Source organism: Stigmatopora argus, chromosome 1 (assembly GCF_051989625.1).
Source record: "Stigmatopora argus isolate UIUO_Sarg chromosome 1, RoL_Sarg_1.0, whole genome shotgun sequence".
Classification (NCBI taxonomy): Eukaryota; Metazoa; Chordata; class Actinopteri; order Syngnathiformes; family Syngnathidae; genus Stigmatopora; species Stigmatopora argus.
This window is the reverse complement of record NC_135387.1, coordinates 13,662,432-13,683,750: the sequence shown is the minus strand read 5'-3', so window position 1 is coordinate 13,683,750 and position 21,319 is coordinate 13,662,432. Positions and strand designations below refer to the sequence as shown.

Genomic DNA, 21,319 nt, shown 5'->3' with positions numbered 1-21,319 from the left:
AAAGGGTATATTTTTTAAAGTGACAAACAGAAAAAGACGTTTATTTAAGTTACGGGATCTGAGAAGTGCAAAAGACATTTCAGAAACTAATTTAATCAAAGCCGAAACAAATCAACATTTCACAAAACAAATGAGTTTAAGATGAAACAAATCATGATTTGTTACAAATCACAACTCATGGTTTGTATTGTCTTTTGTTCACTTATTTTCGTGGACATTTGTTTCACTTGTTTTTTTTTCTTTTCTTTTCTTTCTTAAATCTGAATTTGCTCCAGCTATCGTTCTTTTGTTTGCTAAAATGTAAATGTTTTGAGCTTCTTAGCTACCGTTTGAAGCTTCACTGTCATACGAACATGGTCATGATGCGATTGAGAACAGGGAAATAGCAGTTCTCGGGCATGACAACGCCAGTAGAACCCGCCGAGGAATCTAAAATGAATGTTATCCCATAAAAAATATAATTTCTTTTTAAAAATCTAACAATAAAATACAAATGTATACAACTAAATAAAGCACAACATTTGGCAGCATAAATAAGTACTGTCCAGAGGGGAAAAAATGCTGTTTAAGGTTAATTTGATGAGGAGCACAATTTGATATACGGTACTTATTTTCCTTTTGATGCAATCAGAAAGACCGAACTTACTTTTGGATAAAGCACCGGGAAGAAGCGATCCACGTTGACTTCCTCACAAACAAGCTTGGGATAAATAAGTAGGACAATTCAGATATGGTGTTGTACTTGGCATGTGAAAGTCTTCCATCCTTTAACACTGGCCTCACCTTGGCCATTTGGACCACATTAGGAAACTCGGTCAGGCAAGAGATGGGGATGACATCGTGGTAGGTTTTTTGTCGGGTCCTGATCAAGTCAAGAGAACATTCGTCACAGAAATGAAAAGTGACGTAATATTTCCCCGAATCTATCAGACGGCAGAGAGAGGATCCATTATAAAACTTGAGCGCCCTCGTTCCCTCCACCCACTCGCTGGCCTAAATAGTCCATCTGTTGCCCGACTGTCTGTTGACACTCTCTCGTGCTTTATGACTTTTGTGATAACGCCCTGCTGTGCGGACGCACTCGCTTCGCTGCTGAACATTTTAGGCAAATGACTGGATTTCTTCTCTTCCGAGCACGGAAAGCCAAGCCAGTTTGCATTACCTAAGCATCAGCCGGAGATGCTCCTGGTCACCGATCACGTCATATTTTAGAGAGAACACCAGATGTCCCAGGGCGCTGTCCGTTGAATAGTAATTGAAGTGTTCCTGAGGGCACAGTGCAAGAGAACGGCAATTATTAAACAGTATTCATACTCGGATCATGCGCATCCACGTCCAATTTGTCTATATTACGCGCCGACAAGAACGGGTGGTGGGGATTGGTGTATCTTCACAATGGGATGAAAATCGCACAATAATGAGGCCACTTGCTGCTAGACAATTGCTTATCCAATACATTGCTGTAATGAGCACAAAGTGAAATTGATTGTGGAATTCTCGCTGAGGGTAATTTTCTTCATTTGCTGGCGGAATAAAGCTTTTACATATTGATGAGTATTTAGCCCCGCGGTGCCTGCAGATATGGGGTGCATTTATTTCGTGACTATTTTCCAAACTTAAAACAATTATATATCGTAAATGATCTTTCTTCATTGAGTTGCAGGAACAGAGTGTGAACAGATAAGGGCTTCACATCTACTGGATGTGAACTGAAGTAGTATTTGTCCATTTTGTCACGGCTAAAGAATATAAAATAAGGATATTTTTATATTCGGTCTACGTGGATTAAAAACACCATCACTTAGATCAGGGGTCGGGAACCTTTTTGACGAAGAGAGCCACAAACAATTCATATTTTCCAATGTTATTCCTTGTGAGCCATACTACGAATTTAAAAGTCAAAATACATACATGTAAACGAGTGCCTTTTCAATATTATTTTGTAATTTCACCACTTTTAAAGTGGAAAAAACTGAATATTTTTTAAAAGATTCTTATACTTTTGCTAATCAATGAGAGGATGCATTCCAGAAGAGTCTACTGCAAAAAAATGAAGATTAAAGCAGTTCTAGATGTTATATCTCAGTTCGGTCACCAGCGATTTCCATATTTTAGCTCACAGGTTAGCAAAGAGCCAGATGCACCCATCAAAAGAGCCACATGTGGCTCCCGAGCCATAGGTTCCCTACCCCTGACTTAGATGCTACTTGTTGGTAGTTTTTTTTTCCATTCTCATTTTTGATTGCATTGTTCATTGGCTGCCATAAATGGCAATAGATGTCCAGTTCATTTTAATTGGAATAATCTCAAATAATCGCTGCCAATTACAGTCTGTGTGAATTGAATTTTTTTATCACCATCAATGGGTTAATTGTGAGTTCTTCTAGTCTGCAGGATTTGGCAGTATTTGTAATTGACTAATGAAGAAGATTGAAAATGATTTGCCATTTGACATATTTTTGCAGAAGATTATTGAATGGCAAACATGAATAATAGCTTCAGCTCATAAAATTTTGGCTGTGTCTCTTGCTCCGAATGTTATCCGTTGCTGATTTCTTAATTTTCTACGAATAATATGTTGCGTTTACAAATATTTTTCTTAGCTCAGAAAGGAAACTAGGGCGAAAATTAATTGAAACGGGGACAACAAAAGACAAAATCTGAACGGTACAAAAATCAGGCTATATTTTCACTTTTTTTTTCATTAAAAATACAAATAGCATTACATGTTACAAAATATGACTAACTTGTCAGCTATAGCACAAAGCCAGTGTGACAGTTACTTCAAATACACAAAATAAGAAACTCCATTTTTGTTTTGGAAGAGGTTAAATTGATTAGAAAAATGACAAACCTTGGCCAGGAAGTGTTTGCGATAGAGGGTCGCTGTCGTGTTACATTCCAGCTTTGTGCGAGCGTCCGAGGACAAAGTCTGCAACACCTCTGACGAGTCCACATTTTGACTCAACTCGTGATTGGTTCCCTCAATCCAGTAACCGCCAAATTGTGGCAGAAGGATAAGAGGAAAGGGGCTTTGCCTTCCCAACACCTATCATCAAAACACTTCTTTTAGCATAAAACTAATAAGGTAGCACGTGACGAAACAACCTACCTCATGGACGCTTGGGTACGGAATATAATCCTCCTCTGTCTTTGTTTCGGTTTATGTGACCATTAAAAAAAAAAGGAATAAATAGTGAATTCATTATTCCTTATTATTGAGAAGCTTGTAAACGTGTAGGTTAATAATGCTTGCACTTTAGACCAAAGGTTGATGAATTGGAAAAACTGAGTGAATAATGAGACCGGGATTTAAATGCACTTTGAATTGAATAGCAAGCAAAGGATGAGCTACTTTTGGGTCTGTGATTAATATCCCGCTGTGCCCATGGAGAGTCCTACCTTGAGCGGAGGTGGAAAGGTGCATCTCTGCTCATCCATCCTGTTCCCCTGCCACACAAAAAAGAACGAAACAGAGGGGCCGCAGTCATTTATCATATTCGCTTCAAACTGGAAAGCGTCACTAAACCGAAATGAATTGAAATGACAAGAAGGCTTTTTCCAAGGGTGTGTCGTGGAATAAAAAAAATAAAAATAAAAAGAAGTCAGGGAAATAAATGCAAGCAAGCAGAGCAGTTTGGGACGCTACAGAGCAAAATGTTAGAACATCTGACATGAATTGAAACTTTACTTTTCACGAGCCAGATTGTCTGATCCTGACAAACGTCGCTCGGAATTCTTGGGAGATCAACTGAGGCTTTGTGAGCGCAGATAAAAAGTGTACGGTTGAGTGCCTAACACTGTTATTAAGGCATAGTCATTTATCACGGGACAAAGAGAATTCAAGAGGGATTAGGAGGGGGAGAAAGGGGGGGCTTGCTGATGCCTTGTTAGTTGCAGGGATGATTAACCAAAATGGAGAGCAGTGTCGCATCTTACCTGCATCTTTTCAATCATTTCAAATAAATCTGCAGTCTGGGAAGAGGAGAGGAAATGTTTTGGCTTGTTAAAACTCTTTGACGTTATGTATTGGTCAATTAGAATCCGTCATCAAACTGCCATCGAGGGACCCTCTGATGCTTCTTGATGGAAGTGATGAGCCATTTGGGAGATGGTCGATATGTGTTTTAGATTATCAGGCAAAATGTATTAAAATAACTGCTGAGAAAATGGCTAGAGGGGGGTGGGTTCAAAAAGTTGAAACATCATAAACAAAAGATTATGTCAGCACCTTGGTCAGAGGTGCCTTAAAACACAAGTTGAATTTGTCCACTTATAGCCCAAATTTTCTTTACTTATTTAAATGAATGAAACTTAAATGAACTGATTAAAAACTACAACACATTTAGTAATGTGTCTATCATAAAATAATGTTTTGCTTGTAATTTAGAATGTTTCTTGCTATTTTTATTGCAGATTAAGTGCAATGCTGTCATGTGGACCTCCCAAACTGACTTTCACAATAATGTGGTTGACTATGTTGATAGTGACAATAAAGAAATCTCTACAAACTCTCTCATGAAATAATCTCAATAATTTCATTTTGAGCAGAAACAACAACAAAATATTTTTTTAAACATCGCAATAAAAAACAATTCATAAAAGTGATTTATTGTCCAGGTTTAAGCCTTAGTTTTATTCGTCCATACTACATTCATATGTCAAAAGACTTGGTATCTGGAATTAATCAATTCTTTAGTTCATATTGTTCTCAGATTTACCTGAATTGTCCAAACTTTCCAAACGTGAACCACTTAATATGTCCATATGGAGTGAAGGGGGGTGAGTTTAGCTAGTAAAAGCGTTTGTGTACAGAGCGATTGTGTGATCGCTTTCAGTGCGAGTACACCTAAAGTCCTCCACCATGTGCAAATAACTGTCTGCCGCAAACCCTGAAGGTAAATAAAAGTCACCTCCAATCATGTTTGAGATTAGAGCTATAACAGATCCACCTCATCGGCAGACTGCAACGTAGTAAGTCCGAAAATGTAAAGCAAGCTGCTCATTTGGTTTCGCCTTCTCAAGTCGCTGAATGTTGCACGAAAAAGAAACACCTGCCTTTCACGTGTAAACATCTGCGACCTGTGACCAGATCAGCAACTATCCCGAGCCAATCAAATTCCGGTTTGTGCCGAGCCTGCCTTACTGAATTCCAACTGTAGGTTTTATAAACGGACTTACATGTCTGGGTTTGCTCCAGTGAGCCCGAGTCACCATTGCAGATGAGATGCTGGGAGTTTTAGCCATTCTTGAAGAAGCACGCACGCAGTCAGTGAATTTTTGCCAGACTGAGACTCAGCGCATCCGTCGACGCGTGTGATTTGACTAGATCCGCACTCAAAAAAGCTCCAAAATGCCGATGGTACCTCATCTGAGCTGCTGACTCCCAACTGACTCAAGTCAGCAGCTCCTTCCTACTTCAACTCTAGAGGTGGAGCTTCTTTCTTCATAAAACTGATACGATCACCTACTCAGGTAAAGCCATTACTTCCTGTTTAAACATTGAGAACTCCAACCAACCACTAATGTAAATATTCAGGTAGGGACTTAATGTGTCACAATTGAATATTATGACAACCAACAGGACATTAGATTGCACCTGCGCACCAACTGACACCAGAAGTTGGGTGACTAAAAAAGGTAAAGGAGTCACACTTACTGAATGATAACTCAAACTGTAAACAGTTAATTGTTAGTTTTACAAGGATTTACTAAAATCTACTCTGAAAGTTTATCTTCATTTCATTATGACGGAAAACATTCATTACCATTTTAACTTGGATTGCACCCCCCACAGTTAAAATGGATTAGTTTCTAATACCATCCACAACACTGCAATATGATCACGCACTGCCAACCCTCCAACTTCAATTGGATTGGGCATACAGTGCCATTGCGGTTGGACAACGCCACCAAACGACATTATCCATCCACCAAAAGAAAACCAATGCACTCATGCCTGCTTTTTTCCAAATCTCAATACAATTAGTGGCTTGTAGCTAGAGTACTTTAAACCCTTCATCACTGTGACGACGTTAGACATCTACTCCACTTTAATTGGAAGTTGAACACGAATATTTACTGTCCGACCCTCCCAATCCATATCGAATGGACATCTATTGCAGTCAGTGATGGCCAATGAGTCTTAAAAAATGGCTGCGTTTATTTGGGATAACTCCATCCCAGCACAACTGAAGAGACAATCGTCTTGGTCAACACGCTAATTGACCTTTTTTTACCCCTTTCAATTCGTTTTGACATGCTCACTTTTAATGAGTTTATCAGCAGGAATTGCGTGTAACAAGGCCTTTGTAGAACAACCGTAAAACCTGCTGAGGTTAATTGCAGATTGGCCTGGTTTGCTGCAGGATCTGATTAAAGGGACGTTTCAGTCAATGCATATCATTTACTGATGAATATTCAGTGCGCATTTGTTATTTTTTTTAACAGCAAACGTTTCAGTACTTCATTGACTACACCATTATTAGTATTGAATATTAGCAATAGGGGCAAAATTGGCAACTCACATCAAAGCATTATTAAACGTGAAAAACACACAATATTGAGAGAAACCTACAAAAAAATTGCAATGTTTAGCAACATCCTACCATCGCAGTCCAGAAGTCTGTTGAAATGTAATACTGTTATATCATGACGAAAAAGAAATTAACGTATGAATGAAAGTTATGAGAATTATATTAAAAATACATGAGTGAAGCTGCGATACCAAAGGGAACACAAATTCACAGGAGTAAAAAACTAAATTTGCAACACATTTGGAATTTATGAGAATAAGGTCAAAATACAATAAGCAAAAAGTCAAGGTTACAAAATTAAAACAACATTTTATCACCTAAAATCCTCAAAGTTATGATGAGGAAACCCATCAAAATCAGAAAAAGCAATATTAAAGTTTTTTAAAGTATAGATATTCTATAGATACACAAAAATTAAGTTACAATACAATCAAAATAGATGTTTGCGAAAAAAGTATGGCACTGCAATAGTGGTTTTACTATAAGCCCTGCACTTAAAAATCAGAAACCAAAAAAGGAATCTATGTGTGCTATGTGGACAATTTAATAATAATAATTTTGTAAGTTTGTTTTGTAATGTCACATAACCTTCTCCTGACGTCAACAGGTGTTTTTAATACCAATATCTCTCCTTTACTAACAACCACAACACACATTTTGGATAAGCTGATACTAGGCCAATAATTACCATACACAAATATCATTTTGTCACGCCATTCTGTTTATTATTTCAAGCGTCACACTTGCTATCAGCTCCATTTCCTGATGGTTCTGCTGCCAGACGGAACACCTTATCTTTAATAAGCAGTGACTGGCGTGGGAGACGCGCCGGGGATATTTCAGGAACACCGAGAGTGAAAAGAAGCGAGCTCATTTGCCTTGGAATGATTTCATAAGGTCCCTCCAACTTTGGAAAAGGGCTTACGCGAGTGAAGTGCACTGAGGAGGGTGCCGGGAAGCTAGCGGGATTAAAAAGAGAATTTGGAACCAGTTCTCTTTTGACAGATAATCTGATTTGAAAGGGCAAGATTTGGACAACTTTGCTGTCGTGTCAGACTGGTAGTATTTCATTTGCGTTCATTGAACTGAATTTTTAAAGATACACTCATATCTCAAGGACCCAATGTCTATGAAATGAATTATTTGGATGGAATGGCCACCTACCTTTTGGGTCAGCACGGTGTTGCACGGGGGCTTTGGCTGGTCTAGCGGTGGATCTAGCGAGGCGCAAATTCTGGGCTCACTCCCATCGTGTTTCCTACCGTGAAGATGAGACACAAAAGAACAGTCGGTCAGCAAAGGAAGCTACATTTGGCATTCACTTAGAATACATTGTTCTGTCTTATATAAGGACTTTTTTTTTGTTTTCTTGCACGAAGAGACAGAGGGGAATACAACAACTGGAAGAAGAAAACATTAAAAAATAACATAATTTTCGGGTACTCTGGTTTCCTCCTACATTCCAAAAGCACACACGGTAGCCAGGTTGAATACTCTACATCACATGTGTCAAAGTGGTGGCCCGGGGGCCAAAGCTGGCCCACCGCATCATTTTGTTTGGCCCGGGAAAGTAAATCATGAGTGCCAACTTTCTGTTTTAGACTTTTCTGTTTAAAATGAAGAGTATAGATGTATATTAAATGTCCTGATTTTCCCCCTTTTAAATCAATAGTTGTAATTGTTTATTTTTTTTTCTGTGTTTTCAGTTCAAAAATCATTTTGTAAAATCTAAAAATATATAAAAAAGAGCTAAAATGAACATTTTTTAGATCTATAAAAAACTGAATATTCAGGGATTTTAATCCAGTTCTTTTAAGCCATTTATACAAAAAAATCTAAATATTATATCTAAAATGGTCCAGCCTGCATGAAATCGAGTTGACGTTAACGCGGCCCGCAAACCAACCAGAGTCTGACACCCTTGCTCTACATTGTCTCCTTGTGCCCTGTAATTGGTTGGCTACCAATTCAGGGTGTCCCCAGCCTGGTGTCTGAAATCAGCTGGGATAGGTTATAGCACTCTAACCCTAACCCCCCCACCACGACCCTTGTGAGGATGAGCGTTACAGAAAATGAAAGAATATTTTTGTAGACTATCTAATTTTTGGTGTGTGTTTTAGTATAATCATATGAAGTTTATTCTTATCTCATCTCATTTTCTGAACCACTTTATCCTCATTAGGGTTGCGGGGGGTGCTGGAGCCTATCCCAGATGACTCTGGGCCAGAGGCGAGGGACACCCTGAATGGGTGGCCAGCCGATCGCAGGGCACAAGGTGATGGACAACCATGTACACTCACACTCATACCTAGGGGCGATTTATAGTGTCCAATCAGCCTACCATGCATGTTTTTGGAATGTGGGAGGAAACCGGAGTACCCGGAGGAAACCCACGCAGGCCCGGGGAGAACATGCAAACTCCACACAGTTGGACGCGACCTGGATTTGAACCCAGGACCCCAGAGCTGTGAGGCCGACGTGCTAACCATTCGCTCCACCGGGCCGTCCAGCCATATGAAGTTCAGTATGAATAAATACTGTAGCCGATGTTTTAGATTAGTCTTTTGTCCTTTATGCACTTGGCATTATTTTGTGTTCTGGATGATCGGATAGAACCCAAACCTTGACATTTCTGGCTTTCTGCGGTGCAATTAAACAGCACATTTGTTGCAGAAAGAAAAAAAAATATTGCTCCATTTTAGGCACGATGCAGTGAGACTTTACTTGTGCTGGGGTGTGGCAATTCATCCTCTGCAAAACTCTTCCCCGATCTTGGAGGGCTCTCATGCACCCTGAAATAGATTGCCCCCTAGGCGGTCGCCCACACTGCCATAGCAAAAATTGGCCCTGCATCCTTCCTACAATGGTCACTGATAGATCGCTTCATTACACACCCCTCAAAAACAGCATCCACCATTCCAAGTCAATCATGCAAAAGATGGATGATGGCGAACATGCAATTCTTTCATGAATAAAATTTGCTTTGCATCTTCCTCTTCTCTTCCTTTCACAGCGTGGAGGATGATGCATTGCATTCATAAATTTAACCCATGACTTATTCATTGCACGCTCTAAATAATGTGATTCCCATTAGATACGAATGCGAGCGGAACGCCAGGTTTCTCTCTGATAATCTCCAACTTGTGAAAGTCACACATTTTCCTGTCACAATTGAGCGATGCCGTTGTCATGCATCTTTTGCTCTACTTTCAGTTTCGACCATGATGGCTCTGTCCCTACAGAACCATCATTCAATACCCATGCCGTGCTTCACTGACAACAGCGCAGTTTGCACAGTGAGCTTTCAATTATTTCCATTGATTCAGTCCATGTCAAACACGCAGAGCTGCCGGTCGATCGGCGTGGAACTCCAAACATTTCGTTGTTTAGGTCACGCTCGGTGGCAATTTTAATTACTGTTCACGTGAACCCGAGCGGCTGCCACTAAACCCTGTGCGCACCTAGTCAAATTCAATCAATCACTGAGCCATAAAGGACGACCCACCAAACAAATGACGACAAGTGTAAACTGCGTCCTCACATCAGCGTCTCTGCGGAAGATATAAATAAAACAAGCTTCTCCCCAGAATACAGGTGACTAAGGAAGATGAATCTTTAAACACGCAGCAGCAGCTTGTTGTTATACAACAAGTGGGAGTCGTGCTTATGAGCTGAGAGAAGATATGAACACTCAAATGTTCTGTAAGGTCAATTTCACAAAGGCAAGCTATAACTAACACATTCACTGCAAGCAGAAGTACACGTATACCAATCAAAGAGTATCTAATATGGACTTCAAAAACACACATGAATGGTAATAGATGTCCAATGCATTTTGACTGAAAGGGCTGGCAGAAAAAGTTTGCTCCAGCGTGATGCTTGGAGTAATATAGAGATTGTTGTGTCAAAATGATACGTATTTGTGTATGGTAATTACAGACCAACTCTATGCGTTGTGTCTTAGTAAAAGAGGGAAATTGATGCCGAAAACTCCAATTGACGGCAATCCATTTCAACTGGGTGGGTGGAACCCATCGTTTGATGAATTAGTTTTAAATTACTTTTGATTTTTAAGTAGAATTGTATTTTATTCAGTTTTATTTATATATTTTTTATTTACTCACGGCTTTTTAAAAATGTATTACTATTTAACTAGCTGAATTTTTTTCCCGAATAAAATGGATCCTTCAATTCAGTTACTCATTAATTTTCTGATTTATCCCTTACATCATCTTCTCAAAAGTCAGACTTTCCAAATAAAAACAGTTTCACCACACTTTCTTTGGCCACACGGTAATAAAACAATCCATCATCCCATCCTGCCTGAAATCTGCCACCATTATCCCTGTCCCTAAAAAGCCAACCATTGACAGCCTGAATGATTATAGGCCTGTTGCACTTACGCCTGTGATCATGAAGTGCTTTGAAAAGTAGGTCGCCCGCAGCTTTGCTGTCTTAATGATTTGATTTGGTGATTCCCATTTACTTTGATTTGCATTGTACTTTGTGCTTTTGGTTTGTTGTTCTGTCTAATCATCCTCGTGCTATTGCCACAATGAAATTTCCCGAATACGGGATGAATAAAGTTATCCAATCCAATATCAGGGATACAATCCCTCCCTCAGTTGACCCTCACCAGTTTGCCTATAGAGCAAATAGGTCCACTGAGGACGCCATCTCCGTAGCTCTACACACAGTACTGAGCCACCTGGAGCACCATGGGAACTACGTGAGGATGCTTTGCATTGACTATAGCTCAGCCTTCAACACTATAATACCGGACATTCTGGCTGACAAACTCTCCCACCTTGGACTATCCTCTTCCATCTGCTGCTGGATAAAGAACTTCTTAACCAACCGACCACAAACTGTTAGACTTGGTCCCCACCTCTCTTCCTCCATTACACTGAGCACTGGCTCCCCTCAAGGCTGTGTACCGAGTCCTCTTCTGTACTCCCTGTACACATACGACTGTACACCGACCCACCAGTCTAACTCCATCATCAAATTTGCCGATGACACCACTGTGGTCGGACTCATCTCAGGTGGGAATGAGTCTGCTTACAGAGATGATGTCAACAAACTGTCTTTGTGGTGTTTGGTGAACAATCTCACATTAAACACCACGAAAACTAAAGAAATAATCCCGGACTTCGCAAACGCAGCACAGATCTGGCCCCACTCCTCATAAATTGAGTAGATGCGTAGACAGGGTCCAGTCCTTCAAATTCCTGGGGGTCCACGTCACGGACAAGCTCTCCTGGTCTACCAACGCCACGGCAGTGGTGAAGAAGGCCCAGAAGCGATTTCCTGAGGGTACTCAGGAGGAACAACTTGGACACTAAGCTTCTGGTAACCTGCTATAGAGCCACTGTGGAGAGCATCCTGGCATACTGCATTACAGTGTGGTACGCTGGAAGCACGGCAGCAGACAGAAAGGCCATGCAGAGAGTGATCAACACTGCCCAAAAGATCATCGGCTGCTCTCTGCCCTCACTGGATGACATTGCCAGTCCTTGCTACCTGAGCAGAGCCAGGAACATTGTCAGGGACCAATACCACCCTGGTTACAACCTGTTCCAGCTGCTGCCCTCTGGCAGACGCTACAGGTCTCACAAAGCACGGACAAATAGACTTAAGGACAGTTTTTTCCCACAGCCATCAGGACTCTGAACTTGCGTTAGCACGACACACAATCCTTTCTGTGCAATAACTTCAGGGTGTGCAATAACAATGTGCAATATCTTAGATTGTGCAATATTTTAGAATTTACCTTGCCAGGATGTGACTTTTTATAATTTTATATTACTATTTATGTTTTTTTTACTGGGAAAACGCACTTTGTAGAGTAGCACCACCAATTTCATTATACGCAGCTGTGTATGATGACAATAAAGGCTTTTGATTTGAAAAGTACTTATCAAAGTACTTCCTGCAAATGGGTCTCTACCCCTGCCTCTCACTTTGCTTCAACACAATCTGTAACAAGAACATCTGGGGATCCAATTTCCACATTCCCTGAGCACAACGTTGAATTCCCGCAAATACACAGCTCTAAACAAATTCAGAAAGAAATGCCAATTCAATGAATCCATCGCATTTCAGTTCAGCGTGAGCATCTTCAAACGGAAATTGCATCCTCCAGTAGCACAAAACTTCACTCCATTACGCAGAGCTGTTCCTGATGTTGTGAGCGCGAGGCAAGGCAACCAAAATATTGCCCTATGGATGGAACCCGTGACGCCAACATAACGCATTTTGGAAGATCCGCATCTGCATCTTTCCAGCCAGTCGAGACATCCGACGTAAGGGACGCCAAGTCCCAGCACCCCGGTCTGCACACCTGCGTAGCGAGCACGTACAGTACCGAGCTCCTGTGGCTCCGTCAACGCTAAGCCACAGACCGCTTCATCCCGACAACACAACAAATTACATAACCCGGGCCAGCTGGTAAGCAGCGCGGCTCACAATGCGGCGGCGCCAGGAAATCCCAGCGTGGCGTCCTCAGGCGCTCGCGTCATCTGAGGCGAGCGCCGCGGCCAAACTTACTGGCTTTGCGGAAAGCTGACTGTTCCTCCACGTCTCCCTGCCCGCACTCCGGGTCTTGACGGGAGCTCCCCTGCCTTATCCTTACCCTCCCTTGCAGACGGCGTGTCAAAGTCGTGTCGCCAACCACTGCTCGCTTCGGACGTGCACCTGCTGGCCTCCCTCGCCTCGTCAGACTGATGCACGGCACCGACAGAGTCCAGCATCTCCTCCCCTATCTCTTTCTCTCTTCTTCCCCCTCCCCAACTCCCTCCCTGCCTCTCTCTCTCTGTCATCCCACATGGTCTCTCCCATGCAATGGCTCCTTCTCCACTCACTCATCGCAAGCATCCAGCACAAGTCTTAACACCCCTCTAAAAGAGAAAGCCCGCTCCCCTCTGTCACAATGCCACTGAGTGTCCACTAATTTGGGGATTATTCAACTGACTGCGGGTTGCCTCAGACAGTCAACTTGGGTGTTGCTGTGGCAACCACAGCAGCGAAAATCGTGACGGGTGGGGGGGCGGCTGTCAATAGACATCATGTATGTTTCCTATTCTCTCATCCGTACAATATGTTCCTTTGGATGAACAATGTACGTTGGTCTGCACATAAGTAAGGATTTCTTGAATGAGGGATTAGTCAATTCATTTTTTTTCCATTAATCAAAATCTGAGAATGTTTAACTTTGAGTGGCTGAGATTTTAAGTTAATGTTTTTATAGCACAAACAGGTTAGGGTGAATTTGTCATGTGTGTCAAACTCAGATTTCATGCTAAATTTCTAAGGAATTATAAATATAAACAGAATATCTTACATGTAAACCGCCCGGTGACACAAGTGGTTAGCACGTCGGCCACACAGCTCTCGGGTCCCGGGTTCAAATCCAGGTTATGTGGAATTTGCATGTTCTCCCCGGGCCTGAGTGGGTTTCCTCCGGGTACTCCAGTTTCCTCCCACATTCCAAAAACACGCATGGTAGGCTGATTAGACACTCTAAATTGCCCCTAGGTATGGGTGTGAGTGTGCATGGGTGCAAAGATAAATAATGAAATTCTAAAAGAATTGCGGGGACAGATAAACACATTTCCCTGTTAGAAAACAAATCCAAACCTGACAGTTTTTTTTTCTGAATGCAAAATATACACTTATTACGTGTATTTCTGTATATGGGCATCCTTGCGAAGACTTGTCAAGTGCTAATGTGGAATGGCAACATATTGTGATAATACACAATCTGCTACTTTTTCCAAAGCTCTGAAGCAAACATGATTATACCAGAGAGACAATGTTAAACAGGCATATTATCTACAATCTGTTTTGGGGGGATTAAATGGGGGAGGGCAAAATGCTATTTCAGTTAATAATCCTTCATTCACAAACATTTCCAGAGTGATTTTAGGGTTTTAATCTTGCAGCAGATGCCGACACATTTATTCTGGACACAAAAATAGCATATTTTGACTGCGTTGGTGAGCTCTCACGCCCATTCGTTGTTTTTGAGGCAGGGTAGCGCAGAATGCCATCTACACATAAATCTGGAATCAATATGGCTTGCGTTCACAACAAACTCACGTGACGGAAAAAAAAAAATCATCAGAAAGAGCAACAGAGCACTGGTTGAATGTAGAGGGGTTGGAAGAGATATTAGGGCATGATTTCAAAGCATCCTCCCTCCGTACATCCCCTCCAGCTGGCCCCTCTGGCACAAATTCCACATCACATTAGCAGCCTCAAAGTGGGCTGCGGTCACTCCCCTCGCCGCCCCAAATGCCCCCCGAGGATTGCTGCTGCCGCTGTCATTTTAACAAGCTGCTTCACTTTCTCAAATCCACTCAGATCAAAGAAGCAGTGACGGCAGGTTAGAAAATCGCACTTTTGCCTTAACAGCAATAAACTGAACACAATTTGAGAGTACCGTATTTTCTGGACTATAAGTCGCACCTGAGTATAAGTTGCACCAGCCAAAAAATGCACAATTAAGAAGGGAAAAAACATATCTAAATCACACTGGAGTATAAGTCGCATTTTTGGGGGAAATTTATTTGATAAAATCCAACACCAAAAAGAGTTATTCAGATAACTCTAGCATAAAGAACATGCTAACAAGTTTACCAAACTATCAGTTTCACTTGAAATCACTAAATCCAATGAAATCTTCATCCTCAGTGTCACTTTTAAACAACTCTGTTGAAATTATCAACACAGGTCTAGCTCGCCCTCTTGTGGTTTAGTGTGAAAATAACATGTTAAATGATATAATAATGTGTTAATAATTTCACACATAAGTCGCACCAGAGTATAAATCGCACCCCCGGCCAAACTATGAAAAACAACTGCGATTTATAATCCGAAACATACGGTATTTGTACTCAAAAAGTCAACCACTGTATTATTTGCATAGTCATTAGGATTTTATCCAAAAATGTCCTTCATTCATTTTCCATACGGCTTTTTTTCACAAGGGCCACGGGGGGTGCTGGAGCCTAACCCAGGAAACTATGGGCAGCAAGCAGGAGACCCTGAATTGATTGCCAGCTAATCACAGGGCAAAAGGACAACCATTCACATTCAAACTTATACCTAGGGGCAATTTAGAGTGTTAAATCAACCTGGGAAACAAATCCTCCGCCGTCCTCATCCCGCTTGGGAAATTAAAGACATGCACGAAAGTCTCTTAGACGCAAGGTCACCACTGTAGGACCATTTGATATATGTTTTGTTGAAAATCTCACAAGTGCACATTTCCCCCGTCAATAAACAACAACATGTAGTGATAAAAAATACAAAAATACATAGAGTTGTGGTCAAAAGTTTACATACACTTGTGAAGAACATAATGTCATGGCTCTCTTGAGTTTCCAGTTATTGGAACAGATACTTCTTTGTCAGAAAAACATTCATGAAGTTTGGTTCTTTTATGACTTTATTATGGGTTAACAGAAAAAGTGATCAAATCTGCTGGGTCAAAAATATACATACAGCAACACGAATTAGCAATTTTGGTGACTTAGAAAGTTGTGTCAGTGAAATGAGCTTCAGCAGATTTGATCACTTTTTTTCTGTTCATCCATAATAAAGTCATAAAAGAACCAAACTTCATGAATGTTTTTTTGTGACAAAAAAGTATCTGTTCCAATCACTTCATCAGAGAAAAATCAGAGTTGTAGAAATAACTGGAAACTCAAGAGAGCCATGACATTATGTTCTTCACAAGTGTATGTAAACTTTTGACCACGACTGTACATATGGAAGAGGAAACGTAGGGAAACTCTGGAAAAATAAAAGGTGGAATTTAATGAGAATAAAAATATATTCTTGACAAATAACCCTTCTGTGGTTTACTGCTACAATCATTAATTCATTTTCTACACCGCTTATCCTCACAAGGGTTGCAGGGGGTGCTCGAAAACAACTCTCGCACTAGAAGATGATGCTTTGCTAGACAGTTGACAGGCAACAACAGAGAAACAAACAAGCTCAACGGTCTGACAAAAATAACACTTAAATGTTTGCCGGCTGCGTCACCCTTCAATGAGTTTCTGTCATGTGGGCTCGATGATTGACGTCTTGTGCTCTATAGTCGGATAGCAGGTGGATTTGGACTCAGGAATGTCACTTTGCTTCTATATTTGGTCAGTCCACAGGAGACGTACACAGCAGATGCTGTGCTCCGACCGACCTCGACAATAAAATTTTGTGAGCATGTGTGTTTGAAGACAAGAAAGAAGTCTGATGTTGAGTGACATATTATTGGGGGATTTCACCGAGGACCCAATTTGCTCTTCACAGACCAGAATCAACAAACTAGTAAACACCATCAAACCTATATTTACCAAGAAGTTCACATCCTTCCTTTTTTTTCTTTCTTACTGCGTCCTGAGACACTTTATTTACAAAAAGGAGCCTCTATCTTTTATTAACCGACACTAGGAAAAGCCACCTGTTAAGCCCAGCGATCACCAACTCGAGCAATTGCAGAGTGTGTTGCACAATGACCCAAAGCTTGGTGGCATTAGCTGTTTGCTATTGAAGTGCCGCTTTACTGGCAAAAATTTGAATAACATCCCTATCCTTAAAAAAATATTTTGTACTGCAGATAGTTGATAGACCTGCACAGAAACAAAAGGACCGGATAGTAAGTCGCATGACAAGAATGCGGCAAATATATTTAAAACGATTTGCCAAATTGGCTATCTGCAATCAGAGGCGTCTGCACAATTACAGAAACAACAAATGGTAGCTGTGGGAAAAGATTCTCAGTTGGTTGGTTTCTCTTTGCTGGCGCATACGCCTTGAATTCGTCCCTGTTAGGAGAGCGATTCCCCATGGAGGCGCGGGCCTGCCCGACATGAAGGTCACTTGTAGATAGCGTGCTGGCACCGCAGGCCATCTTGTTTCAAGAGAGAATGAGTCGGGAGTTACACAATAGACAGCCGGCTTTAATAATCCATCATGCTCCAGGGACATAGTGCACTTTGTGTGGGAGGGAGAAGGCCGAGGGTCTTCTAGTCTAAAACATCTCATCCACACAAAGCGTTTTCTGCTATGTCCTCCGATCCGGGAAGCTTAGCAAGACAGGATTACGAGCAATTAGGCACCTTCCATGGGGGATCATTTGTTGGCCCGCAATGACCATTTAACATTTAATCAAGTGCGCTTGTAGAAAGATGAGCAGTTCCTGACATTAAATCACAATTATGTCAGATTAGAGACTCTGATCTGATAAAAATGTATTAGCACGCATTATGACGATGTTCACTCCCCATACACAACATCAACTTTATCCCAAACCTCAGGCGAAAACATTGAACATTGATTCAATTAGCTTGACTACACCCAAGACTGGTCCCCAGATAACCACGAGTTCTCAAATATTGTAAGAATTTGACATTTTCCAGATGTTGTCATTGTGACCAGTAACCAGGTTTTGGGGTGGTTTGCAAATTGGACTGGATTTTATGGTTGGACTTTATTAAAAGGTGTTTGAAATGGGTTGGCAGTTTAGAAAAAAGTTATTTTTTCTTAAAAAATAAAAAAAACATTAATAGAACAACTACAAATTGTCAACAATAAAGATTGTGGGGTGTTTGGAATAAGATGGGTTATGTTCTACCCGAAACTAGACACATATTCTTGGTAAAAGTGATTATTTTTGCAGTGTGCTGTGCGGGCGATAGCTGTAAACGGCATGTCGATCACTTTTGGAATGTTGGCACAACAAGAGCGGTCTGGATGAATCCATGCATGATATTCATTCTTCATTAAAAGGACAAATCCATAACAACAATATCAATAATGAAACCTTGGGTGGCCAACAAATTGAAAGCCTAATCTTCGTTTGTACTTAGTTTACTAACTGCAGCGTTTAACACCATGTGGGATCAGGAAAAAGGTTTTTGGTGGTGTGACCACACCTTGTGGGCATAGAGTAGAAGTGCTCGCACTCAGGGGTAAGGGTAAAAAAATAATTTACATTTCATGAATGAAAGCATTAAAGACAATTTGGATGGCATTTAAGCTCTTTAACTTTAACCCGTCTAAAAAATACATTTCTGACAGCTTGCATTTCTCCTCGTGTTTTACTCATGTCCTCTTTTTATTGATTTTGCTGTTTTTTTTTCTCGTTTCCTAAATTGGTTCATCTTAAATGTTGCTAACTCTAGGCCTTATTTCAAATCCTAATCATTGCATCAAAGTTTTCTAAAATGTCATTTTGAACTTTTTTTTTCTGTCACAACAGGGTTATACTTTTACACACACAACTAACCATTTCCAATCTAAGAGATTAGATGTATTTTACACTTTAAAGCAGCACATAATTAGGAATACGCAACAACTCACCATCTGCTCCTTGCCTTGGAGAAGGTCCTGTCCACCCTAGAAAATGAACACATAAATGTACATTTATTATCAACACCTGATCAATGACATACAGACTGAGAAGCTCAATTTAAATAAAAATATGAGAGCAGTTCCTGATACATATTTAGGATATTAAAGGGAATTTCTACAATAGCTCACGCTTTACCTAAATGTGGAAAAAGTGAAATGCGTTTGTGATTTGTCCTTTGCATAGATGCATAGGATGGAGAGGGCCGTGCCCATTCCATGTACATAGTGGGCCGGTTATACACAGAAATAACCACTGCTAATTGTTGAAATGACAGTTTCAACGCCGAGTGTGTCAGGATTGCTACTCCTTTTGTTTCTTTTGATGAACGTTGTAACCATGACATTTCCTAACTCACTCATGTACAGCATTAAAAGGAGGAGCAGCTCGCAGACAACAGGGGGCGCTGTGAGGGCGCATGAGGCAGCAGCCTTGAGTGCAAAATAGATAAATTTAGAGCAGGGGTGTGCAGACTTTTTGGGGTCAGGGTTTCAATAAATTGAAAAGCAAGATCTCATCTTCTGAACGGCTTTATCCTCAATAGGATCGCGGGGGGGGGGGGGGGGGGGGGGTGCTGGAGCCTATCCCAGCTGACTCCGGGCCAGAGGCGGGGGACAACTTGAATTGGTGGCCAGCCAATCGCAGGGCACAGGGAGACAAACAACTATTCACGCTCACACTCATACCTAGGGGCAAGCTAGTGTCCAATCAGCCTAGCATCCATGTCTTTGGAATGTGGGAGGAAACCGGAGTACCCGGAAAAAACCCACGCAGGCCCGGGGAGAACATGCAAACTCCACACAGGTGGACCGACCTGGATTTGAACCTAGGTCCCCCACTGAGAGGCCGACGTACTAACCACTCAGCCGCCGGGCTGCCCCTTGAAGCAGGATTTTTTTTAAATTTCGCTTGACCTTCACTAAAGGTCAAACGTTTTTAGAACAACAGAAATTTCGGAGGAAGTCTTTTCCAAGTTATTCATGTTTAAATTGATCTAACTGATGATAAGCGGTAATCTTGGCAGTGTGAAAGAATCTAGAAGATTTTTTTGTTTGGACTTTATTTACTTTTCATCATTTTGTTTCGTTTGGCAACTACAATAATTCGTTTGGCCTTTACTTTCATTTTTGACTTAAAGGACACAGCGGACTGCGTTTTTACAAACAAAGTCCAACACAAACAAGACAATATAAGAAAACTATTGACACACTAAACCAGATTTTAACAGTTAGCAAGCATCACATACACTATTGGACTCTTCATTGATTCGCACCTAAGTTCGCTTACGCTGCAAACACGTGGAACACGGAATTTTGAGTCTGCCAAGACTCACACGGCATTGCACAAATATTCCTGGCGTACAATTGCATTAACATTGTTTTGCTGCTGAGCCGGACGACGGGGATGCATGACTGCTTTCCACCATGTGGGTCAGCAGGAGTTCACATGGAGTCATTCGTATGAATGTTGGGTGGAAACAAAAGCTTCTAAAAGAAAAGCTTTTGAGTTTTCGCGTTCTTTAGCCAGAGCAGCATTTCATTTTTGGACATGATATGAAGGAGGCATATGCATGAAATAGTGATTAGTTACTGAAAATGGGAAACTTCCATGATGATTACACTACAAGAGTTGAATCGCATAAAATTGCACTACTACAAATGTTTATTGCTTTAAAAAATGAATTAAAGTCAAGCCCATCTGACAAATGTGATAGTTTAAAAAAAAACAAGGATTACATATAGTGCATTTCAGTAATATATTGTAGTTATTTAGTTATTTACCACTAGAGGGTACCACACTTTAAGAATCGCCAACTTGCACGTATAATGCTTTTCAATTCTGTTGATCCATTGGAGTTCCAGCAGACACACACACGCACACACACATGACTTGACGTTTGCTTTGTTGCCAAGATACTTGGAGTGCCTGGAAGGGTTCAGTCCAGCATTTTCTAGAGGATAACATCAGAATCTCACTGTGCTGATTAACTTTCTTGGCATTCTCGTCAATTGAATGAGCCGGGCGGGGTGTGTCAACATTTTTTCATGAGCCGATAAAATATATTTTCATTCGAAACGCTCAAACACTCAACATACGTAGGAACCGCGGTTCAAAGAGTGAAAGGTACGACGTAGGAAGCACACAGGAACACAACTTTATTATTTTTAATACAAAACCTATAAAATATATGGTGAGAAAGCAACGTGAACTTCAGATAGCTAAAGGGATAAATTCTTTCGACTGGATTTGAGTGGGCATTAAAGCCAGATGTTGAAATAGCAAAAAGAAAAACCTGCAAAAAAAGGGTAGAAGACATTATTTGGTAAAATGACAAAGCATGTTTTAATCGCCAACACTAAATAAA

General features: G+C 41.0%; 1 protein-coding gene across 15 annotated transcripts in view; it reads right to left on the bottom strand.

The window, feature by feature from the left end:
* rap1gapa (RAP1 GTPase activating protein a) overlaps positions 1–21,319 on the bottom strand; it is a 45,240-nt gene that overhangs the window by 14,696 nt on the left and 9,225 nt on the right. For 4 of the 15 annotated variants that reach the window (XM_077598745.1, XM_077598769.1, XM_077598755.1 and 1 more), the window contains 9 exons: positions 18,906–18,941; positions 7,701–7,794; positions 3,940–3,975; positions 3,403–3,450; positions 3,113–3,151; positions 2,855–3,049; positions 1,163–1,266; positions 784–862; positions 647–700 (listed from right to left, as the gene is read on the bottom strand). In XM_077598745.1, coding sequence (XP_077454871.1) covers positions 647–700; positions 784–862; positions 1,163–1,266; positions 2,855–3,049; positions 3,113–3,151; positions 3,403–3,450; positions 3,940–3,957 — 537 coding nt within the window. In that variant the 5' untranslated portion in view covers positions 3,958–3,975; positions 7,701–7,794; positions 18,906–18,941. Of the gene's footprint in view, positions 1–646; positions 701–783; positions 863–1,162; positions 1,267–2,854; positions 3,050–3,112; positions 3,152–3,402; positions 3,451–3,939; positions 3,976–5,181; positions 5,672–7,700; positions 7,795–9,260; positions 13,044–13,085; positions 13,321–18,905; positions 18,942–21,319 lie in introns of those variants that run through there. The other 11 variants (XM_077598761.1, XM_077598788.1, XM_077598722.1 and 8 more) reach the window with 10 other exon arrangements.